At 43.5% G+C, this 25,912-nt stretch overlaps 1 protein-coding gene across 1 annotated transcript in view; it reads right to left on the bottom strand.

The window, feature by feature from the left end:
* Positions 1–25,912, bottom strand: part of ALK (ALK receptor tyrosine kinase) — a 739,286-nt gene that overhangs the window by 163,383 nt on the left and 549,991 nt on the right. Inside the window, exon 6 of the mRNA XM_059942612.1 lies at positions 18,481–18,608. Within this exon, the coding sequence (XP_059798595.1) occupies positions 18,481–18,608 (128 nt within the window). The remainder of the gene's footprint in view (positions 1–18,480; positions 18,609–25,912) is intronic.

The raw sequence follows: 25,912 nt of genomic DNA, 5'->3' as shown, positions 1-25,912 counted from the left end.
GAGGGAATTGTGTCTTTTAATCTTTGTACACAAGCCCAGGGACCTCAGTGATGGACACATTTTAAAAATAGAAATAAATAACTCTTCAATTCATCATTCCCACTGTGAAAGCAGGATACTTGGAAAGCTGTAGAATTTGTCAACAATTCAGACTCAGTCATCTCTTCAGAAAAGTTATTAAGAAATGTATAGAAGAAACCAGATTGCAATCTGTTTGTGAAAAGCATTGGGAGAATATAATACCGTAGCTGGAAACTGGGGTACCACTGCTGCGGACTGACACAGCTTTCCCTACGAGACCTCCTTCTTCCTCCCATCTTGGGACTGAGGTTAAGAAACTCTAATGGTCTCTCTGAAATACATCTAAGCCCTTAAAAATGTCACCCAGCCTCACAGTCCCTCATTATTATGGGCCATAAACACATATTCAAAATGGGAAAAACTAAATATGACTGAGTAAATGTTCTACATTGAATTGCAGTCTTTCATGATGAGAGATTAATTAAAAGGAGGCTTTTCATCCAGATTCCTATGTCTAAGACAGCTACCCCACCTCCATGGCAAGACACCTGGTGTTCTCAGACCTGGAACAGAAGTGCCCAGCTTGGGTAATGATCACGTTGCCTCATGGCTCCTGGAAAGGGGAACGGAACAGCGTGAGGAGATGTGGCAATTTCTCTGAGACACAGGGCAGGTGTTGACCTGGGGAAGGTTCCAGCTAATGAGGTTGTCTTGCCGTGGGCCTCATGTCACTGCTTAGGAAAGCTGGAAGCCCCTAGTACGCTTGTGCTAAGACGGAATCAGTTCTGATAGAAATCCTGCCAGTTCTTTCTGAAGGACACATTGTCCTTGAGGAAAGAGCCAACTATCATTCCTCGCAAGTGCCCTGGTTTTCACTGTCAAGGAAACCAAAGCCTGCTCAGGGATCCTTGTCAAGCTCTTCCTTAGCAAAACGAATGAAGGAGAGCTGGAGCTCAGGGCAGTGGTCAGGAGGCTTCCCAGAGGCTGGGTGAAGCCGTCCTGGTGGAGACTGAATGTGGAATAGAGAGCAAGTGTGGGAATGGAGTGATCCTAACATGCTGTTTGTTCTCATTAATTCATTCATCTATTTATCTTTCATCCATCAAGCACATCTTTATTGAGGACTTATTATGCTTCAGGCATTGGGCCATTTTGTGAGCTGGTAGGACCCATTCTGGTGAGTGGGGGCAGGAAGGAGGAAGAAATATAGAACTCTAAAGAGAAAGAAGGAAGAGAATTTTTTGAAAATTTCCTGTGCCAATTTGTTACACAGGTTGTCTCACTAAGTCTAAGCCCATTGCTGCAAAGTTGGCATTATAATGACTCTCATTTTACAATGAGAAACAGCCAATGCTTAGAGAGGCTGAGTTAGGTGATTTTGGTGTGTGGCTCCAAAATCTGTTTCACTGTGGTGCATGGTCCTCAGAGAGTGTACCATCTAGACGGGCAGGGACACATTCTCATGGGTGTTGGATGAATCAAGAGTTGGTAGACTCTACATAACACATAGACTAGTACTAAAAGTGAAATCACTTTCTATGAGAAGCCATGAGCAGTGGATGTCTTAAGGCTAGTTAGTGCCAAATGAGTGGTTTAAACGACGATACTGTGGGAAGTGCTCATGGATGCCACTGGGGGATGAGTTGAGAGTTGTGATGGTCCCTGATGAACAGAGGGGGCTGGGACCAGTGGAATGACCATCTCTGGCCTGTTCGGAGGACAGGTTGTCGATTTGGTGGGTTGGAGTGTGGGATTTAGTCAGAGGCCAAGATGGAGAAGTCTGGGCCAGCAGGTTGGGGCAGAGAAGGGAGGATTCAAGGTCTTTGAACTTGACTCCACAGGTTATAGGGATCTTGAGGAGGAAACAGATGAAGAGGTGCTTTCAAAAAATGAATCTGGCCATCACAGAACCCAGGCTGGGTTTGCCTTAGGTCACGATCTTTTGCCAGGAGAGACTATGGGGTGAACCACAGAGATGCACACACAGATCTGTGGGGCTCTGAGCTTGTCTCAGGACGACAATCCACACCCAGAAGGAGTGGGTGTTGGCTGGAACATCTTAGAACTTTAAAATATTTAGAGTCCTTTGTCTCCCATCAAAATTGTTGTGGGAATGCTTTCCATGAAGGTCATTAAAAAGGGGCACTGAAAACCCTCTCTGGGGATTGTTTAACTGGAGGCACAGCTGGACAACTGGAGTCAGGGGGTGTGATAATATGATGATATTTATGATAATTATGATTCAAAATATGATAATATTTTGGAGCATCATCTGAGGTTTCTTTTTCCTAAGCTTTGTAGACCCACTCCCTCATTCGCCTCCATTTAGAGAGTTGCTATTGCTTTCTCCAGGCACTGCCTTGGATGGGGGAGGGCAGATACACTTGAAAATACAGATTTTCAATGGTAAGATATGGACTTTTGGAAAGTGAACCAGATCTTGGAGTTAAAAAGTTGAGTCTGGAGTATCTGGAACCAAGAATTGATAAGGCCCCAAAACATAGGCCTGAAACTGCATAGATAAAAAAACATAGAGTGGGGCAGAATGTACAATGGTGTGGGATAGACCCCATAGACAATTAGAAAAGGAGAGCAAATGAGTGGCCCTGCTAGGGCAACAAGGTCTGTGCATTTCCTACCTGGGACATGGCCTGGTGAGGGTGTGGGAAAGAGACAAAGACCAGAAAGGTTGAGGGGAGTTGCAAGTAAGAAGACCTGTGTGCCCTGGGTTAGCACTGGGCTGTTTCAGTAGGGTGAGGAGAGTGGAATGGGGCGGCTGGGAGGTTGAGGGTAGAAAGTGCCCCTGAACCCAGAGCAGCATGGGAGGGTGTCAAGGGCCTCAGAGTCTCCCCGAGAGGAGCCCAGAGGTGGCTGAGTGGGTGTGGGCAGAGTTGTAGAGGCTTGCGGACGGAGCTGGAGTGATCCATGTGGACCTGCAAGCAAGGACTCCCTCCTTCAGTCACACTCACGGGCCTGGTCCGATGACCAAAGACCAACAGAGACTGAATGAATGTCTTAAGGGAGCCCAGACTGGATGGCTCTTTCTTTACCAGGTGGCACAGAAACCTTCCCATTTTTACTTGCTCCCCAGAGGAATGGGAAGGGCAAAGGGGAGAATTCTGAACTACTCAAAAGGGACAAAGAAAATTCCCATTCAGAGTTGACTTTGGATTAACTGTTTGCCATCCATGGAGATGGGGGGTTCTCTGAAGAGCCAACTTAAGTTTAATTTCTTTTAAAAATAAATTTATCGGGCTTCCCTGGTGGCGCAGTGGTTAAGAATCCGCCTGCCAATGCAGGGGACATGGGTTCGAGCCCTGGTCCGGGAAGATCCCACATGCCGCGGAGCAACTAAGCCCGTGCGCCACAACTACTGAGCCTGCGCTCTAGAGCCCGCGAGCCACAACTACTGAGCCCGTGTGCCACAACTACTGAAGCCCGCATGCCTAGAGCCTGTGCTCCGCAACAAGAGAAGCCACCGCAGTGAGAAGCCTGCGCACCACAACAAAGAGTAGCTCCCGCTCACTGCAACCAGAGAAAAGCCCACACGCAGCAACGAAGACCCAACGCAGCCAAAAAAAAAATTAAAAAAAATAAAAAAATAAAAAAAAAATAAATTTATTTATTTATTTTATTTTTGGCTGCGTTGGGTCTTTGCTGCTGCACGCAGGCTTTCTCTAGTTGCGGCGAGCGGGGGCTACTCTTCGCTGCGGTGTGCGGGCTTCTCATTGCAGTGGCTTCTCTTGTTGCAGAGCACAGGCTCTAGGCATGCGGGCTTCAGCAGTTGTGGCTCACGGGCTCTAGAGAGCAGGCTCGGTAGCTGTGGCACACAGGCTTAGTTGCTCCGTGGCATGTGGGATCTTCCTGGACCAGGGCTTGAACCCCTGTCCCCTGCATTGGCAGGCGGATTCTTAACCACTGTGCCACCAGGGAAGTCCTAATAATAATTATTATTATTATTATTTTGGCAGGGGAGAATCTGGAATTTAAGCTTATGCTATAGGGTGTGTTTGTCTTTGCCTATACTTACAAAGTAGAATGTCCACCTATATGATTAAGTGAGTATCTGAAATCATCTGAAACATTGATAGATTTGCCTTGTTTACAGTTTCCAGCTGCTGATCTCAATTTTCCACTCTGCTTGGCATTCACAGACACTTTCCACACCATTCCCTCTTAACTCATTTTTTCGTTCACTCATTCAACACTCTACAAAAACTCATAGAGCCCCTATCGTGTGCCAGGCTTTGAGCCAAGCGCTAGGGATACAGAGATGAGGTGGAAGGTTTGCCACTTAGCAGGAGGGGAAAATAACAGAAGCAGAAGTCAAGCAGGCTTTGGTACTTGCATGATCCACCCGAGTCCTGTAAAGCCTTGCTGGAAGCTCTGCAGACAGAGCCCTGGGCTACCTCTCATACCACACTTACTGGAGTTGTCTGCGTGGGAAACAAGGGCTGGGGTGGAGGTGCGGTCGAGGAGTTCTGCACCTGACAAAAGAGCCCATTAGTAGTGACTGTGTGACTCCTTTTCTATTTTTTGTCTCTGAAAAGCAACAAACAACAATTAGAGATGGGGGAACCTCATATGTCAGTGGGGCCTCTGATGAAGTTGCACCAGATTATATAATAACATGGAAGGGCAAATAAAGATTTTTAAATCTAGAAAAGTCTCAGGAGATTGGATTCTTTACTAAGGTCTCCAGCCTTGGTTCTGGAAGCCTGGATTTCTGTTGTGGAGTCCAGTTAGTAGATGGTGGGAAAATGGGAAGCCCAATTTATACATCTGGACATATACCAGGTAGGGAGATTCCACCTTCCTTAATCAATGCAAGATCAGAACCTCCAAGTTTGGCCCAGAAGGAGAACTTCATGGTTGGCGGGGAGGGGTTAGACTTCAAGCTTTTGCTCCCTCTCTTCTGCTTTTCTTCCCTCCCTTCCTCCTTCTTTTTCTAAGATTTGTCATTTCCTTGGAGAATCCTATGGATCACTACTGCCATCTTCAATCTGGTCTCAGGAGTGACATTTAAATCCTTTAAAACCCTGGACAGTATCCAGACAAAACTCTTGGAGTACAGCCAAGGTAAGCTGGAACGTTCAACATGACTCTACTAAAGACTGGGAAAGACAAGGGAGAAAACTTCAGGTGTGCACCACGAGCTTAGACTCTGTGCTTTGCTGACCCCAGAAGAGAAGAAAGTTTCCCCAAGCCCAGCTAGTTTTCCTTCCTAGCTTCTAGTGTCTTCCCATGCAGTGAGTGCAACCTCAGCTCCAGTACCCAAGAGCTCACTCCAATTCCATTTCTTGACCCCCAGAGGAAAATACCAGGCCCTCTTATCTACCCAGATCCTTGCCTTTGCCATGTGATTGACACCAGGAAAGACTTCCATCTTAGGTAAGACCTCACTGTCAACTAAAGACGGTGGTCTTGCCCCTAAGGCCCTCTTCAGGGTCACCGTATCCAAATGTCCCCCAGAATTCCTCACTGTTCATGAGTATGTACGTGCTTCTCTCTGTGTGTATATGTGTGTGTGTGTGTGTGAGAGAGAGAGAGAGGGAGCGTGTGTGTTTTGGGGCAGTGGTGAAGTTGCTGAATGAGAGAGTGACAGGTACATGAAGGGAAAGGAGGAAACATGGGGGAAGGGGAAAAGGAGGAGAGGAGAAAATCTCTGCTTAGAATAAGGAAGAAAAGAGAGGAAGACTCCATGTGCACACACCCCAGATCCACCCCGGTGTAGCCAACCTGCCTGTCTCAGCTGTTGTCTGTGGGAGCAGAGCCTCAGGCCTGTGCCTGATGTGAAAGCAGAGCAGGGCTCACCGATAATGGAGGTGGCCACAGGCATCCCAAGGCTATTCCGTGGCCCACTTTTCTTTTCCTCACAAGGAGAGGAAGAAAGATGAGAAGAGAATGAGTTAACAGACAAACAAAAAGACAAAGATATCCAGAGTCTGGGAGAGATAGAGGGAAGAGAGGCTGAGGGCAGGGAGATGTAGTGAGAGGCTGTCGACGGGATGCCCAAAGAAACAACTGAGAAGGAAAATGACCTGTCTGCCTTTACTTATTTATTATCACAGAGTAAACAAATGATAGGACTCTGAATGGAGTAGAAGCTTTGGCATTACACATAGCCACAGGTAAGAGATGAGAGAAAGGAATGGGGAAAAGGGCCACACCAGGGGAAGAATGGCAGAGAATGGTTGAGATGACAGGCCTGTAACATTAGTGTACACACATGCTCTGTAGATAAAATAAGAGAGAGAGAGAGAGAGAGAGAGAGAGCATGTGATAGCCAGTAAGCAAGAGTCTGTGTCTGCACACTAACAAGAAAGAAAGATATCATTCCTGAGATGGTAAGATAGGAAGGAAAACAGACACCATCTTTCCTTGTAATTTTCTGCTTTCTGTTCTAACCCACATAATGTAATTCTGGGCATTTCTCACCCCAGCTATACACACTTACGGGCCCAAGTCCATAGGACAGAGGCTTTGGGCTACTCACAGGCTCTCCTCAGCCTCTGGGGACTGGGGTGTAGGGAGCTTGCTCCATTCCCCACCCTCCTAGAGACCCAAGTGACCTTCTCCAGGGTCCCTTCTACTGCTGTTCCCAGCTGTTACAGCTCGTTCACCTGCACTGCTCTGTGTTCCTGAGCCATAAACCTACAGATAGGCTGCCTCCTGACCCTAGACTCGGGCCGCCTGTCCCCGTAGCACTGGGGAGCTCATCAGAGCCAATGTTTTCATTATATTTACATTTCACAAATGAGTGAAAGGATCAGCTTATAAAAGCAAAAGAAAGTTGACGCACTTAATCTCCTTGGGCCTTTTAAGACAACAGACTTATTATGTTCATGTGAATTCCCAGGAAGAAGCCTCTAATTAAAGCTTATTGCCTCTCAGCTGCCATTGGCTGGCGATGTGGCTTGTCCTTCCTGTTCATTAGCGCGGAAGGGCATCCCAGTGTGGCTGTAGCCTCACAGAGCCTGTGCCCACCTTCCGGCCACTCCCCCACCGAGCTCTGGCGGATCCCAGTGCTGCCATGATGACCCCATCGCCCCTCTGAGCGTGACTTGGGATCCAGACAGGATATTACACCCGTGTTCTTGAAGGACCTGGTCTACCAGTTGCATGAATGATTAATGAGGAGTAATTAGTCAATGTTTGTTAAGCGTTTTATAGACACAAAATGCTGGCTAAGAGCTAAATGAAGAAGCAAAAGCAGCAAAAGCCAAAAGACTTTACATCCACCCACAAGCTTCTCAGAGAATCCCAGAATGTTGGAGCTGAGGGAAGGAGGGATCCCAGAGACCATTTGCCCTGTGGTTTGCAAGCTGTGCATCGCAGGGCTTTCCAGGCAGCTGCGAGCAATTCCCAGGGTTTCTTCCCAAAACAAATCACAACAAGGAAGGCAAACTAAAGTTCCACAAAAACTGTGCTCACAGCATAACTTGAAGACAGAGAGTGCCCCAAATGGCAAAATAACCATGAGTGAAGAGAGAAAAAGCATCACATCCCAGCAGGGCAGGCTCCTGAGCTCCCAAGTCTACGCCCATCAGCGAGCAGAGCAGGCGGCCCCCTCAGCCCACTCTCACAGCCCTCCACTCCGGAAATTCCCAAACCCCTGATGTGAGGAGCTCTGTCCAGGGGTCCAGGAAGAGAGGAAGTAAAATGTCTCCCAGAGCTTCAAAGGTTTGGTACCCCTCCCTGTGTCCCCCTTCAAACAAAAACAAAACCAAACCAACTCTGAGATCAATTCTGTCCTTGGGGAAATTTAAGAAGCTTTAGGCCAATGCACAGGGGACTTTGCAATCTCATATTTGTTAGTCTGTCCCTGATCTGGTACCTAAATTTTAGGAACTGAGCCCTTCTCTGCTTCATTTGGTAGATTAGGGCCTCACTGCTGGTTTCTGGTGTCACCTGAGTTCTGCCTGCCATTTTGCCCATCCATGGCTTGCACTGAGAGGATACCTTCCCTTTGGCACCAGCTTTCCAGTGGGTGACCCCAGGCCTGGCTGTACCTCCTCTTACCCATGTCCCTCTGTCCCCCTGGAATGGTGCTTCACCAACATACCCTCTGATGTTCCCCCAATGGCAGAGAAGGGTGAAGTCACCTCCCAGAATCTGGGGAATCACTACGAGCAGAAAAGGTCTTTTATCTTAAATTTGTGCACAGTTTTCATTGGAGCCCAATATATAGCCCTGAAAATTTTAATAGAAAATGTCCCTCCACTCCAATCTGGAAAGTTGTACCATGTTGATTCTGTAGGTTTGGAAACTCCCAGAACATCACTATATATTCTTGAGGTACACGCATCGCAGTGTGAGAAGCGCTGGCCACACTTCACCTCAAGCCACTTGGTGGATCCTGCCCCCGCCCCATTTGCCCACAGCCAAATGCCTTTAGCCATCCCCTGTGTGGATGAGGCTCTGGAGGCAGTGCAGTGAGCCTGACCTCAGCCCTACGGGGCAGAGCCCTGAGAGCGGAGTTGTCCCACCCCTCCTCCCAGGGACGTCCTGTCCTTAGACTTCACCGAGTCCCTGAGTTGTACAACTCACTGTTGGCCCGGTTTTTCTTGATGACTCATACCAACTGTTTGTACCAGGTTAATTAAGAGTTGCCAAGGCCATTGGATCAATAACACCACGACACACTCTTTGGACTTAGAGAAGAGTAGAACTAACCCTGTTTGGTTTCCCACTAGGTTCCAGGCATGTAGGCACACAGACTAACATATTTAATCCCCCCACGGACCCCGGGGCAGGTACCACTGTCTTCATTTCACACACGAATGGTCCAGTACTGCAGGATGTAATGGATGTGTAGCACCCAAACAGCTCAGGACTCAAATCCGTGTTTTCCTCGTCCAAATCCTACCCTCCTTCCACTACGCGTTATGTGGTGTCCTTCGTTGTTCCTTCTGTTGCATCTTTTTGCCTGTTTTACCTGTTATGGCCTCTATCAAAGAATGAAAGAAACAGAAGGGGCGAGGTTGGAATATACGAATTTTTCTGTCACCTGTTCCAGGAAGATGAAACGGGGGTGGGAGAGGTGGTGGATTGAAAGAGAAGTGTCAGTTTAGACACGGGTTATCATGTCCGGAATTAATTTATCTGGGTCCACCCGGTTTGCCTCACAGCCCCAGGTTTTAAGGAATGGCTACAGAAGGGCCTTAGAGACCCAAAGAGGGAACACAGTTTCACCAAGCCCCTCATTCATCACCAGCTGGAGCGATAGTCTCATTAATAACTAGGGCTTAATCCTCCGCATTCAAAGAGACTCCCATTACCCAAAACAATAATTTTTTAAATTACCCAGGCAGAGTGGCAATCACGTATTGAATACTAAGAATGATTTAAAGCTAATAAATACTTTTGGAAATTTCTTGAACATTTTAATGAATTAAAAGTTATGAAATATTTATAAGCAGTAACAACACCATTTAGTACCATTAATAAAATAAATACATTAGTCAGAGAATGAAATTCATTACTATTTTACTACTAGACATTGATGTCAATGACTGAATATTGCTCCAAATTACTTGTCAGATAGACCAATTATTTTAGTGTGATTAATCTTTTCAGTTATTTCTTTTATGTAGTTGTAATTTGGAAGTAATTTTCTTTTGGGAGTACAATGACCTCAGCACATTGGTTCCTTATTTATTTATATTTTAAGACCTTTTGTGTTGCCCCCATTTCCAGGTGATTTTCTATGGTCGAATATTTAAAATAGTCGCCCAAGCAGTCATTATTGTTCCTAAGCACTTCGTGGGGCATTTCTAATTGGCTTTATTAGTGATTATGAATAAGCCATTCCAGAGTACAGAAGTCTCTGCCAACAGCAGCTATGCACCAGTAGGGAACGGAGGGGCGGACAAAGTTCTTTTCTGGTTCCACGAGCTGGGGGCCTGTTTGTTTTAGACCCCATGTTTAGTCTGCTTGAGGAGACAGTGTGATAAGTAGGTCAAAGGACTTTTAGGCTCTTCCCTTGCCCCCAACCATCTCCACAGGATTAAATGGTCTTTCTCCTTTGGGGACACAGTGGATTCTGTGCACTGAGTCACAAGGAAAAAATGACTCTATTAGAGATAAAAGCATACAGAAGCAGCTTCCTTCAAAAGCAGAATGTAGATCTGGGCTGTCAGGGTCTTTGTTGGACATGGGATAACCTCTCCCTTGGCCCAGCGGTTCAGACAAGGCCCAGAGTGAAAGTGAAAGGTAGATTCAATTTACATGCCAATTAGAGAACTATTAGGGAATATTAAGGAATTATTATTAAAATTGTTTTGTGTGATAATGATATTATGGTTCTTTCCTTTTTTTTTTAAAGAGTCTTTATCTTTTAGAGGTGTATGCTGAAATGTTTATGAATAAGATGATATAGTATCTGGGGTTTAGAAAAAGCAGTCTGGGAAGGAAAGAGTGCAGTGGTGGGTTACAGCCAGCTTGCACTCATTGGCAAGAGCTGATTATTAAATTTTCAGAAATTTTGTGAGCTAGCTGATAAAGTTACTATTGAAAATTAAATTCTATAAACTAACAATTAAATAAAATATATTATTAAAAAGGTAATATATTAAACAGAAAACAACAAAAAATAAAGTGAAAGGTGGGTGTGACCCTGCAAATATATAACATACCCCGGGCTAGTCGTGCAGAATTATTCAGCCCTGGTTCCAGAATGAGGACACTTAGCTCAGTCAGGGGACATGGGAGAGAGAGGAAGATGGTATTTACTGTGCCAAGCACTGTCCTAGGGGCTCTTCACACAATATCAGTTTTAATTTCCCAGCAAACCCGTAATTATATATTATTAGCCCCATTTACTTATGAGAAAACCCAAACTCATAGATAAAAACAAACAAACAAACAAACAAAAAACCTCTTCTGAGCTCAAAAGGGTGGTAAGTGATAGAGCTGGAATTCTACATTCATTCTGTCTGATTCCAAAGCCTATAATCTCTCTCCTACATTGTAACAGCAAAACCTTTATTCACTGCTTACCATGGGTAAAACACTGTTAGCTGCTAACTGGCATATAGAGAGTAAAAAAAAAAAAAGACACAGTCTTTTTAAAAATAGAACCTAGCATCCATCTATTGAGCAAGACATAAATAACTCCGGAAGGAAGTAGATTGTTCTAAAACAGAAATATATGGAAACACAATTCTGGGCTGAGATTTCTTGGAGAAGATAGTATTTGAGCTGAGATTTTAAAAGACATGTAGGACCGGGACAGGCAGATGTTGGGAATGGGGGAGGGGCAGAGCTGGAGCGAAAGCTTGAGGTGGGGAGGCATTTGGGGAAATGTGAGTAGATCTCAGTGGCTAGATGAAATCATCATTTTAAACAGTACAGTCCACAGATAAATTATGGGCAAGAAGTTTTAGAAATTGGGAATTAAGAGGGTAAACGGGGTTCACCCTCCACCTGGAAGACACAGAGAGAACTAAGCGAGGACAGCAGGCTGTGGCTCCGATTTCTCCTTGGCTTTCACTTCCAAGCAGTAGATCCCGCCACCGCACAGCTGATTCAGTCCCTTAAAGAGACCAACCCAGGTGGTGGCCACCCGGGTGCCAGCGTCAGGTTGGCAATGCTGCAGCTCCCGTCGCCCACTTGGCACTTGGTTATCATTAACATGAAACGTTTGCAGGAGGCGTCAGAAGAGCCAATTTATTTCTGTGGATAGTAGTTTCTCCATGAGAAACCGAGCAGCAGAAAGGGAGCAGCTTCATTTTTAAAGGCCTCAGGCCAGGTGAGGGCAGAGAAGTCAGGTAGCTCAGGGCAACATCTACAAACACACCTCCACAGCCATCTTCTCCTTTGACCCTCATGATTAAGGTCAATTTCAGGACAGCCATTGACATGTTGTTATTCTTATTTTAAAATAAAAAACAATCAGTGTGCCGATTCTGGGGGAGACCTTTAATGTCCCTTCTGATCCACAGAGTTGGCTAGTCTATGGCAAATAAGAGGTGGAAAGGGGACTTAAATCCCCTGATTGCTGGTTCAGCGCTCGTTCTGTGGTCTTTCTGAGAAAGGCGCATTGCAACTAGTTTGGAGGAAGACATCTCTACAAATGGAGCACATATTCAATACCTCTGGTGCACACTAAATATAAGCCAGGGAGGCCTTTTGGAAAGCAGTGTTTGTGCCGAGTAGAATGGAGATCTTAAAGCCACTGCACCAAAACTCAGTCCTGAGACAGAAACAAGTTTATATCAGTGTCACTATATACATATTGTGTTTAGTTTAGTACTGCTCAGTAAAATATCTGTTGAATGAATGAGTGAATGCATGGATGGATAGATGGATGGATGAGTCCGCCACACAGAGAGTGTTCCGCTAGCAGCCCCAAGACAGTGTGTCATAGTAATCTTCATTTCACAAGCACAGACGGAGGATCCTGCAGGGCATTGCTTGCTTTTGGAACAGAAAATGCCCAGTTTGGGCCAAGCTGCCAGGAGCCCATGAGGTAATCTTTCATTTTACCCAGCTGGATTTTGGAGCTTACTCTAGAGGCTAATTGGTTCCACATGGCTGGCCAAAGATTAGAATCTGTTTGTTTAGCTTCTCTCATTTCCTCTTGTCAACTCCTGGTCTAAGGAGGACATCCTCCACTGCCCATCATTGTCTTTGGTGAAGTAAGAAGAGAGAGAGGAGACAAGGCCGGGAGATGCCACACATGTTTTACTGGAAACATTCATACCAGCTCCATACCTAGCATCTCAAAGCCAGGACCCACAGTGACAAAAATTTGTCTTGTGGAAATGGCCCGTATTCAAAGTACAATAGCCTTGGGCTTAGTCTTAATCATTTAAAGAAGGTATGGTTAATGTAACTACTTTTGTCTATCACATTTGAAATAAGTACAATATGATAGGATCAAAAAGCTGGAGTTAATAAGAGAGATGAAAATCAGACTGTCCAGGGGTTCTCAAACTGTACTTCATGAAAACCCATTTGGACGGTGTGTCAAGGGCTGTGGAACGGGTGGGTTTCCCACCCTCACTTCCTCAAGGGCAGCTCTGCTTGTGTAATTTTATATACTGGACTTCTGTATAAGACTTTATTTGAATTAAGAGTTCAGCCTCTAAAAAATGTTTAAGGACTGTGGATCTAGTTCAAATGCGCTCATTTTAGGCCCAGAGAGGTTAAGATATCTGTGCATCTCCAACTCTTCTGGGACACGTGTTTTAAGGTATCCACGGTGATCGGACTGCATTTGACACCTTGGATTTCTTCCCTTTCCTGAACTACAGAAGTTAGCGAAATACCCACCCTGCCCCCCACCATGGGTAATGTGAAGATTCTGACACCCTCTCTGAATGGATCAGAAGAGGTAATGTGTATGAAGATGTCTTGATAGTGTAAGGGATCAAGAGCACTTCTTGTTGAGAAATCTGTTAGTGAGCTGAATGTGGCTCTGACCTGGGAAATCTCAGCTGTGAGATTCTTGCAGGTTCATTAGAGAGAAGTGGAACTATGGTGACCTGCAATAAAATATGTTTAAGCTTATACTGGAGCCATTTTTAGTTCCTTGATTTGCCCACTGTTGATCAGGGGGTGGTGGTCCTCCTAAACTGCCTTTGACCAATCTGGGCAGGGAGAGGGAAATTCTGAATTGGTTTCTTAGAAAAATTGAGAACTTGACAACCATGAGATGGAGGTAGAAAGCACATTGGGCTAATCAGTAATTTAGTGTGTCAAAGTTCAAGGTAAATCTTTGGGTGTTTGTGCATTCAATTTCCACATGGTGAGGGAGGCAGATTAGATGCTTTCTGAGGTCCTTTCCAGCAGGGACCTTCTACAGGTAGCAGCAATGTGTGGTAGATAAGAGCATGGATGCTGGAGCCAGTTGGAGCCAAAGCTGTGAGACTTTGGGTAAATTACTTAGGTCTCTGTGCCTCGACCTCCCCATCCATATAATGGGAGTGATGATAATAATAATGTATACCTCACAGCAATAAGGATTAAATGAGTTAATATAAGCAATGTGCTTAGAACAGGACCTGGCACATAGAAGGTGCTAGATGGGTGTTTGCAATATGTATTTTTATGAGCTGTTCAGAGGCACACTGATAGTTTTCAAATCCTTTTCAGTAAGCTAGTCCTGCCATTCTGACATATGTCCTTCTGTAGCTTTCTCTGAACATGAGGGTACCCGATGAGTGTCCTTCACATCCTATTGCTCTGGGTTGTCTGCTGAAGAAAGGTCGTTGTGAAAGGGTTAAGGGTTCCCTGGGAGCCAGGGCATGGGTGTCTCTAGGAGCTGATATCCCTCCCCTCAGTGCTGAATATACACACTGCCCTTTCAAGATGAGGGGAAAACCTCTTCCAAGTAATTTCCACTCACTGCTACTTTCTTTTGGGAGTAGCAGCCCAAAGCTATAAAAGCAGGAGTAGCATTTATCAATTGATTGATTAGCCAATCAGTCAACAAGTATTTACATTGTGTTTCTTATGTACTTAGCATGGTGTTAACTGCCCCCTGGAGAAATAAAAGAAATAGAAGACAAGGCTCTGAACCTCAAGTTAGGGTCCTAAAATGACTAGTTGAGAAATAATTATAAAACAGCTACTAAATTTAGATGCAGAGAGCAAAGTCTTCCGAGAAGAATTTCTTTAGCTGCGAATGATGTTCTGGAGGGTTTGGGCTCCAAGCTAGATCATAAATGATCAATCAGTGTTCAAAATGAAAGGCCTGGGACCAAGTGGGCCACTCCTGGCATAGTGTACAGAACACCAGTCTGACTAGAGGACAGGAGGTGTAGAGAACAGAGGGCATAATGTTGAACAGATACAGAGGGGCCAGATTGTAAGAACCTTGGAAATCAGGCAGAGACACTGGGGCTTTCCAGGCAAGATTGAGCAGTGGTGAAAATACCAAGGTCAGAGTCAAGACGGTCCAGCTCTACCATCAACTGGCTGGGTGATCCCCAGCCCATCATTTTCCTGGCCCCAGGAAATGAGTGAGGTGGTCCATTCTAGCCCTCATATTTCTGATGTGGTAGACAATAAGACGTCACTGAAATTCTCATGAAAGTGCCACAAGAAAAGGGAATTTGGTGGAGATTTTCCTGGTAATGTGCGAAGGATGGATAATGATATCAGGGAGACCAGCTGGCTTTTGCCAAAGTCCCAGTATGCATATGTGAAGGCCTGGATAAGGCACATGGCTGAGGAAATGAAGTCAGAAGGATAAACTTGAGAAGCAGTAACAGTAGCATCTAGATAGCAACAGATAGAATGTGAGGCAGCCACAAGCCTAGAGCTCAAGACTTGACCATCTGGATGTAGGAATAAGAGGAAGAGTCAAGGATAATTTTAAGGTTTCCAGTAACATATAAAACTCCAGCCTTTACACATTTCATTAAGGCAGCAGAATGTCATGGACAGAAATACTGGCTTGGTGATCCAATTGACTTGGGATTGAGTTTGGCTCTACTTTTCCCTAACTGAATGACTATGGCAACTTTAGAAACTTCTGTGAACTTCAGTTTCCCCATACGTAAAATGAAGATAATAGTACCTATTTTTTAGTATTATTGTAAAGCTCACAGGAGATAACTAACACATGTAAACGGATCAGCACTTTGCCTGTGCACATGGTAAGTGCTCCATAGATGTGAGCTTTTATTGCTTATTAACTGAGCGGCTATTAACTGTCACATACTGTGATAGGTGTCAGGATTCAGAAAGGAAAGAGGCACGAACTCTGCCCTGATGACACCCACAGATAGATATCATCTCCTATGCGAGGAGAATTGTCCAACTTCCCCTTTCTCCAGTTTAATTAAAATGGCATCTCTTTTCAGGTGGGACAAGGAAGGGTTGTAGAGTTCTATAGGAAGTAGACCAGACATCCTGCAAACCTATTAACAACCTGGCTAGCCTGTCATCAGCATCACCCCCTCAAAGATATTACTTCTCTCCTCTTATCTCCTCCTCTTCATGACCTAACTAAAGCAACGACTCAGAAAACACAGACATTTGTCTATATCAAATAGGCCTTGAGTATGCCTCCAAAACAACTCTTTCCCTTTAAATATATGAGGGTAGCTTTAGGGTGCTTCTTATGTTTGCAACTTGTCCACACCAACTGATATGCACCTGAATTTGTTCCATAACAGGAGGAAGAGTTAGAAGTTCTCAGGACACACTGGGGTCACTTTGTTCTTCTCTGCCTTACACAGATCCACAGTGATCCCTTCACACCCCTTGGTGGCCACAGGATTCTAAGTCTGAGAAGGAGCGTAAAGAGCACCTGCTTCCCTATGGAAAACATCTGTTCTTGGACTTGGAGCCTCTGAAGGAAGGTAGCTGGGCCATGAGAACCTCCCTAGGTCTCTTGGCCAGTCCACTTCCCCTAGGGAATCGGACGAAGACTTCTTTTCTCCCTCCTTAAGAGAGTGTCCTGACAGAAGAAAACACTTTCTGGATCATTAGAGAAAGTTAGAGAGGTCATCTCTCTTGGCTTCATAAGGGTAGAGAAGCAGAAAAGAAACATGTCTTTTAAACTGTGCAGCAGGTCGCTGCAAATGCAACATAAGCTACAGAGGAAAACTTTTGTAGCTGAAAGGAAGTTCTAAGGGATGAAAATTGTGCACAACTGGCTGAGATCTTTCAAAGGTACAAAGAATTTTTGCAGGACTATTTGTGCTGCGCCTGATATCTGGAGTTTTGTAGTCACTTATTCCCTTTTCCTGATGTTGTTCAAATGCAATTAGGCCAATTCTGGGAACTAATGCCTTCTCCTTGACACATTCCTGTTCACCGGCTCCATTTCAACACATGGCCTCTTTTGGACGGTACGTAGGTAGACCCTTGACATCTGTGAGGACTGGTGATGTCCAGAGACGTTCACAAATCCCTAAACTCGTGAGTGTGGAAACATTTGTACAAGCTCCTGGCTTTCTCCCAAACCACATGTTTCTTGTACAGTGCCTCACATCACACGCTAAGCAACTTTTCAACTTGAACTGAAGTTCAATCTATCATGTTATGGTGACTTCTCTTTTTCCCACACATAAACCAGTTTTGATTAAAGAAAAAAAGAAACAAATACGCTTTTTCAAAGTTCTTGCAAGCCCAGCAATGAATGAAGAGCTACAGCAACGTAAGCAACTGGGTGGTCAGTGGGTTCCCTACCTAAGGGAGTCCGTTTTGTATACCAGCTCCAGATTCAAAACGGGGCCTCTACCTGCAACAGATGGCTGTGTGTTATGGGCCTTCACGGTTGTTCATGAACAGTCTAAATGGAGAGGTTAGGTCTGGGAGTGCCACAGGCTTCCTTCCTGTCAACACTTCATTCTTGGGCCTCCAGACCACAGGTTCCATGGCACAGGTGAGAGCTCCCTTCCCAATGAACCTCTGGGAAGAGGCAGGCACAGCAGGAGAACAGTGGCAACGAAAGCAACTTTTTTCCTGAAGATTTGTATAATTCAAGCCCATCTTGTATACTCTCTACATGTGGGAAATAATAAAGGATGTTTATAATTATGACCCTAGGTCTTCTGAAGAATCAAGGAAAGATCGACTTCATATATGTATTGATGGTCTATCTTATCCTGCATACCAATCAGACTTGAGGCAACATCTAATGAAAGATACATATAAAATATGATCTTGAAAATAAGAATAGAAGATCAAAAACTCTGTAGAGGGAGGGGGAAATAAGCTCAACAAAAAACTACACAGATATAATTATTGTGATTAAGTATTGCGTTTAGTTCAGAGTTTCCTGGCAACAAAGGCAAAAAGAAAAAAAATCAACAAATTATTCTTCAGGAGAGAGATGCCCTCTCTTGGTAATAAATCTTGAAATAAATTCACACAATGTAGGGCTTATGCAAAAGAAACTCAATGACACAGTGGACCATGCCCTAATGATTTTTACAAAATAAGCAGAAAAATTCACATATAACCATTTCCCACATTGTCCCTTAATGACAGCTTAAATCAAATCATTAAAAATACATAGTTGTAAATTTTAGTTCAGGAAAAAAAGTAAAATACTAATCAGTATCAAGTTAGTGGGGTGGAGATATAGGTGAAACAAAAATGGCAGAATGTTGATAATTGTTGAAACTGGGTTGAGGGTACATGGCGGTTCATTGCACTATTCTATGCATTTGTAAACATTTGAAAATTTCCACAAAACAAAACAAACCCATAGCTGAAAGCATTTGACAGCCAGGGGAGTTAAGCTAATGTGTTATCTCTAACAAAGACTATATTCTATTTGATAAAGTTTTAAGTTAAGCAGATATAATACTATACTCAATCTTTGAAAATTGATCAGCTGAGCTATGGAGCACTTGTCAATACTCAGAATCAGACCCAAAGCACTGTAGACATTTCTATATAAGTGTGCACATTCCCAGCTAATCATGGCGGCAGGTTATCGACCCACTTAAGACAAGCTACCAAGGAGTGGAGGGGAAAGCCAGATTCAGATACCTTCGCTGCAGTTCCTCAGGGCAAAGAAGTCCACTGCAGACAAGCTTCGGTTTCCACTCGAGATGTATTCCAGGGCCACTCGGAATGGGTTCTCTGGGCGCCCAATTCTTCCCTGCAGCACAGTCCAACTGGTTGCATTGTAAAGCAGAGGGGAAAAGCATAGAAAAACAGTGATGAGAAGCAGACCTAACCTGCAGAGAGGTCCTACCCCTGCACTGGCCCACATTCTTCATGCTGCACCAAGAGGTGGAACCCTTTTTCCTCTTTCTGATTGTGCTGAGGCTAATCCTGTGTGCTTATGTAAACACTGCCTTAGGACAAATTCTTAGAACCTGGGTCAAAGCGTATGTACATTTAAAACTCTGAGGATGACCCTGACGGCAACACACACACATTTGTTTCTTTCTTGTCCAGCTAACTCAGAGACCCAACTCTTAAACCCACTGTAGCCACTGGTGTTCCTTTTGTCATACTTTTCAGGCAACTGCAGACCTTTGGACTATTTCAGTAGCTAGTCTTACAGGAAAAGGATATATATGCCTGAGAAAATCTGCCAGCAGAGTGAAGGAATCGTCTTCAAAGCATTTATTAGTGTATTCATAATTATCTTTGGAAAGAATGCTTGGTTTTTGTAATTTTATCGGATCCCAAAGTCTCAGAACACTCAGGTTTGGTATATAGCTACTTAAGGGAAGCTAGCAAGTGCTATTTATTTACTGAAGGAAAATTAAAGTGCACTGAAGCATGTATTTTGGGGTAAAAGTTACCTAAGATTGACGTGGACTCTGCAAAAAGGTTCAAACAGAAGAAGACGGAAGCAGGTCAAACACTGAGCACTGCATCTATCTATAATCAAGGACACTGACACCACTGGAGAATGGAGAATAAGCTAAATGAACATTTTTACACCTCACTCAGGCTATTAACCTCTTGGAGTAGCCTCCTGTCACTGATTGGAACATCAAATTTACTTTCCAAAATTGATTCAGGTTTTTTTTATATATATAGTTATTTTGACAATTTTGTGTGGAGAATGGAAATTACCTGGACTATTTTGTATTTTCTTTCCTTTTAAAGAAAAACAATTTTATTGAGGTGTAATTAATGTACAATAAACAAATCACATGTACAAAAGTGTACAATTTGATGAATTTTGACATTTGGATACACCCATGAACTCATCACAATGTTTCATAGTGTCTTACCACTAGGTTGGGCTTAGGTACGGCAGTACGAGTACTAAGGAACTTAGGGAAAGACTAGCTTTCTGTTTGAAAAAATTTTAAAGCACCCTCCCAAACCCCAAGTATAAAAAATATTAAAAATCCAGAAAAGTTGGTCAAGGAAAGTAAAAGTCACCCAGAAGCTCATCCAGAGACTACCATGGTGAACACCTCTGTGAACAGCCTTTTAGCTACAGTTTTACACAGATAAGGTCATACACACATAGCTTGCTGCGACTGCACTTTGCCACTCAATGGTATGTCACAAGACAATAAATATAAATTACATGGTCAGGTCAATGACTGCATTTTTAATGATTTGTGCTTTGTTCCTGATTTTTCCTCTCATGCTGAGGCCCACCCTGTGTGCTTATGTAAATACTAACTTAGGACAAATTCTTAGAACCTGGGTCAAAGTGTACGTACATTTAAAACTCTGAGGATATTGTCAGTCCTCCAACAGTGAATCAGAAGGCCCATTTCTCCATTTGCTTATTTGCTTGTTAACACTGGATCCCATCAAATCTTTTTTTTTTGGTCACACTGCATAGCTTGCGGGATCTTAGTTCCCCCACCAGGGATTGAACTGGGCCCTCGGCAGTGAAAGCGCAGAGTCCTAGCCGCTGGACAGCAAGGGAATTCCCAAGATCCCATTAAATCTTTTCCATCTGTTAAATTTTGGTAATGAAGGCATCGCCTAAGGCAATCTATGGTCTTTCAGGTGGGTGTTCCTGGATGGGAGTTTTTTGTCTCCGGTCCCTGCCATGTTGTTGGGCATGCAGTGCACTTTGCTGAAGGCAGAAGGCATTTCTGTTCCCTTTCTGTGCTCTTCGGTAGTTAATTCAGATCACTGGAGCCAGTGCCTCAGCCATTTAATAAAAGTGTATTAAATGTATAGCTGATTCACTTTGTTATACAGCAGAAACTAACGCACTATTGTAAAGCAATTATACTCCAATAAAGATGTTAAAAAAAAAAAGTGTAATAGGTTTCCCCACAATAGATGTTGTAGAAGGGATTATTGCAGTTGTAGTTTGTTCTCTGTTACTGTACCCAACAGGATTTCTATCCAAAATAAAACCAGTGCAATTGAATAAGGAAAAGGAAGCCTTCCGTTTAAATGTGTGACTGTCAAAGAAAAAAAATTTGTAAAGAAAATGTAAATGAGGGGTCCTTAAGGAAAAAGACAAAGAGAGCAGAATTTTTCTTGTTCTTTTGAAAAATAAAGAACTCTTATTTTCGAGGAAATATGGTGATAAAAGGCATGACTATTCATACTCTTCCAAAATCGTAGCTCTCTGCTCTGAGGAATGATGGATTTTAATTCCAGGTACACAGTGGCCCTTGACAACGATTTCCATTTCTGTATTGGCACTAGCCCTCTGGAAAAATGTGTCAAGAGTTTTAGGGATTCGCTTCTGAGTTACTGATGCAATAACTTTTGTCTGAAATTCTCTGGCCTCCCATAGTTTCCTGCTGCAACTTTAATAACTTTCAGAGTAGTTGCCAAACATGATTTTATAACCAGGGAAGTTGGGACTGAAAAAGGGCAAGCTTAGACCTAGGCTCAGATTTGTGTAAGAGACAGCAAAAACCCTGTGAAAAAAACCCAAGCTCTCTTTTCTCTCTGCCTCCATTTTCTTTGTTGACATCCCAGTGGTCATGAAACTTGCTCATTAGGGTCCTGCTTTCCTCTTTGGCTGGTGGCAACTGTACTTCTGCTTGCAAAGGGGAAGGTTATGTTCTAACCTAGAGCCTCCTAGAGACAAACGTGCAGCTGTATCCACGTGCTGGGGATTTGTGGCCATCTCAGCGCTGGTGCTTCAGTCAATCAGTATGACAGTGAGGCGAGGCCATCTGGACTTTGGGAAGCCAAAAGCACAGTATGGATGGCCTGTCACCATCCATTATCTCCCAGCTCTCTGGAGCTCTCCACTTCCAGTTCTGGCTCTGCCCACCATTTGCCTGATGACTTTGAACAAGGTAGTTTACTCTGAATGCCTGAAATTTGGGGTGTTTTCTGATCAAATTGTATTCTCAAGCAGAGAAAGTGTCTCCAACTTTGTGTGAGTTTGCTGAGAAAAAAACTGACTACACATTTTTGCTGAGTGGTTACACCATAATGAATAAATCAGAGTCCACTGAAAAAGGCAGGAGGATTGGTCTGTGAATATCAAGGTCCACTTCTGACCTGGAGGCTGGAAGTAATATATTCAAAGGCCACCAAGTTGGGAGCTGAGTCCCAGATTCTGGTCCTGGATTTGCATGGGGTAAGGTAAGTACGGGACCTCCTTGGGTTATAGTTTCTTCATTAGCAAAATGCAGCCGTTGAATTAAAAGTTCTCCAAGGTCTCATACTGATCTAATGCCTATACTTTTCTAGAAAATTGCCTGAGTTCTAGTGACAAAACACTTTACCAAAACCCTGAAAGCTTCAGTGGACCGATAATATTCTATACAAGGTGGAAGAAGAATGATTAGTCAAAGAACCACAGACTTATTTCTCCAAAGAGACTCAGCTCCACCCTCCTCAGAGAAATGGTGAGAGCTGCTCAAGGTCACACATTGGTTACCTACAGACCAAAGATTAAAATCAAATATATTATTTCTCCACAACTGCAAGAACAGGAGACAATGTGACCCATGGATCAGTCTGTATATTCAGTCACATTTCATATCACTAGAATCACAGAGATAAAGAAGGATATGTTGACTTAGCATTGCTAGAGGAAATCACCAGTCTGGGTTTTGAGGATAGACAGGTCAGTCAGACAGTGAAATACATTGTCAGAAAATGCACACACAAAACGAAACAAAAAATCATAAGATCTGACATGAAAACAAAAAGAATCTCTAAGGTCCCCACTGCTCCATACCAGGTTAGTCTCTACATGTTTAAAGGAAACTGTCTGGCACTTCTGATGTGAGGCAAGCTGCTGATGAGATTGAAGCGTTGGCAGCGTGTCTCAAAAGGATAAAGGCACCAAGTTATTGTAAGTCCAGAATGAAGGGTCACTTTTTGACAGCACTTGAGGGCCATGGATGTCAGCTGACAAAACAGAGGAATGTGTATTACTTCCCTGCTGTGTGATATTCCAATAGGCATGATGTTGATGTAGGGCTGGCTTACAAAAGTGAGCCCTCAAACATACATGCCAGTCAATGAAATGCCTTTCTGAGATGGTTTTAGCTGCTAAAGTATCAGGACGCCTACATTCAGTTCTCAGCTCCACCGTCTACTAAGTGAACTTAGGCAAATGATGTAATTTCTCTGATCTCCTGTTTCCTTATTTTTAAGGTGGAAGTCGTAATACCTAGCTTGCTGGATTTCTGTGTGGATTTGTGAGAAGGATATACACAAAGGAATACCTTTATTGGGGCCTCAATAAGCAGGAGCTCTTCTTACAGAAGACCAGAGCTTTTTTCTTGGAATGGCACTGGTCAATGAAATTATCTGCATCTCAATTCATTTACAAGATTCAAGTGGGAGAGGAATGTAAGTAAAAGAAGGTAAGAAAGGCATTAGCGATTTATGAATAGCAGCCACCTTTTGTTTAAATCAGGAAAAATTTTTAGTTAAAAGAAATTATGTTGAAACACTCCTACAACAAAATATATTAGCATTGGACTATGATAGCAGATCAACGTTCTGCCCAGAACTCTCTAAAGGCCCCCATCTCACTTTGGAGTAAAATCCTCTTATTTATCTTTGCACCTTTCTATAGCATGTGAAAAGATGCCTTGTGTCTAGATCTTGGTTAGAATTTGTTGAATTGAATTCCACTTCTCAGGTATTTATTGGTGCATCATTGCACACTAGATAACGTATTAAATGCTTTGGGGATCCTTAGAGTTTAGGATTTAGTTGTGTACTCAAGGAGCTTACAGACAAGTGAGAAAGAGTAAAAGTATGTACCGAATTTTAGAGTGAATGGCAGTATAGAGGAGCTGAGTGAGTGGCATAAGCACTACATACTATTGAATCATAGAGGGCAAAATGATGTCTCACATCCAGTGATCAGGAGAGGTGTAACTTGAGGATGGGTTATGAAGAAGGGGCAGGAATTGGGAAAAGGGCAATGCAGAAAGAGAGGCTGGCATAAGCACATGAGCAGAGCCCATACAGACTGTGTATTCAGAAAACAGGGTGGTCCTGTCTGGTGGGAGTCAATGTTTTTCACTTTCATAGGAAGGAGGTCCTCTGTCTCTTGCCACGCTCCCCGACTCCCCCCACCCCAAACCTCCACCTGCTTGAAGCCCGGGTGATGGATCATTCATCATTGTGTCTCCAGTGCCTGATACGTTGTAGACACTCGACAAATATTTGTTGAACAAGAGAACAAACGCATGAACAGATTTCTGTTAAATCAGACAAGATTCTGACATTCTGGGCCAAAATTTTATTGCAGTGGAGTTGAGTTAATCTGAAAGTTCAAGTCAATTCATTATTGTTAGCTGTCATCCATTCAAGTGATAATGATGCCTTCCCTGTTAGGAGGAACCTAGGGACCGGGGAATTTGCAGGGGTTGAAGGAAGTTTTGGGATTGATTCATTGTATAGCTCTTGACTCCCCATTTGCCCACAGGCCCCATTTTTAAAGGCACAGGGCCATGGGAAGCCATCAAACTAGCTCTTGTCCAAGGACCTAGAACCCAAACAAGGAATCAGAGAGTTATAGTAATTGAGACATGGAGGGGACCTGAGTGCTCAACTAGGAGAGGTCCCACCTCATGCGTGATCATTCTCTACAACACAGGTCAGCCTTGAACCCAGCAATATGAATATTTTCTTAAATACATCTTTATTGGAGTATAACTGCTTCACAATACCGTGTTAGTTTCTGTTGCACAACAAAGCGAATCAGTCATATGCATACACATGTCCTCATGTCCCCTCCCCCTTGAGCCTCCCTCCCATCCTCCCTAACCCCCCCCTCTAGGTCATCGCAAAGCACCTAGCCAATCTCCCTGTGCTATGCTGCTGCTTCCCACCAGCCAACTATTTTACATTCGGTAGTGTATATATGTCGATGCTACTCTCACTTCACCTCAGCTTCGCCCTCCCACCCCATGTCATCAAGTCCATTCTCTATGTCTACCCCTTTATTCCTGCCCTGCAACTAGGTTCATCAGTACCATTTTTTTTTTTAAGATTCCATATATATGCGTTAACATACGGTATTTGTTTTCCTCTTTCTGACTTACTTCCCTCTGTATGACAGACTCTAGGTCCATCCACCTCACTACAAATAACTCAATTTCATTTCTTTTTATGGCCGAGTAATATTCCATTGTATCTATGTGCCACATCTTCTTTATGCATTCATCTGTCGATGGACATTTAGGCTGGTTCCGTGTCCTGGCTATTGTAGATAGTGCTGCAATGAACGTCGTGGTACATGTCTCTTGTTGAATTATGGTTTTCTCAGGGTATATGCCCAGTAGTGGGATTGCTGGGTCATATGGTAATTCTATTTTTAGTTTTTTAACGAACCTCCATACTGTTTTCCATAGTGGTTGTATCAATTTACATTCCCACCAACAGTGTAGGGGGGGTTCCCTTTCACCACACCCTTTCCAGCATTTATTGTTTCCACCTTTTTTGATAATGGCCATTCTGACTGGCGTGAGGTGATACCTCACTGTAGTTTTGATTTGCATTTCTCCAATAATTAGTGATGTTGAGCATCTTTTCATGTGCCTCTTGGCCATCTGTATGTCTTCCTTGGTGAAATGTCTATTTAGGTCTTCCGCCCATTTTTTAACTGGATTGTTTGTTTTTTTGATATTGAGCTCCATGAGCTGTTTGTATATTTTGGAGATAATCCTTTGTCTGTTGTTTCATTTGCAAATATTTTCTCCCATTCTGAGGGTTGTCTTTTTGTCTTCTTTATGGTTTCCTTTGCTGTGCAAAGGCTTTTAAGTTTAATTAAGTCCCATTTGTTTATTTTTGTTTTTATTTCCCTTACTCTAGGAGGTGGGTCAAAAAAGATCTTGCTGTGGTTTATGTGAAAGAGTGTTCTTCCTATATTTTCCTCTAAAAGTTTTATAGTGTCTGGTCTTACATTTAATCTTTAATCCATTTGGAGTTTATTTTTGTGTATGGTGTTAGGTAGTGTTCTAATTTCATTCTTTTACATGTAGCGGTCCAGTTTTCCCAGCACCACTTATTGAAGAGGCTGTCTTTCCTCCATTGTATGTTCTTGCCT

The sequence above is a fragment of the Balaenoptera ricei genome, chromosome 13 (genome assembly GCF_028023285.1).
Source record: "Balaenoptera ricei isolate mBalRic1 chromosome 13, mBalRic1.hap2, whole genome shotgun sequence".
NCBI lineage: Eukaryota > Metazoa > Chordata > Mammalia > Artiodactyla > Balaenopteridae > Balaenoptera > Balaenoptera ricei.
The sequence above is the reverse complement of the archived record's forward strand: the minus strand, read 5'-3'. Positions and strand labels throughout refer to the sequence as shown.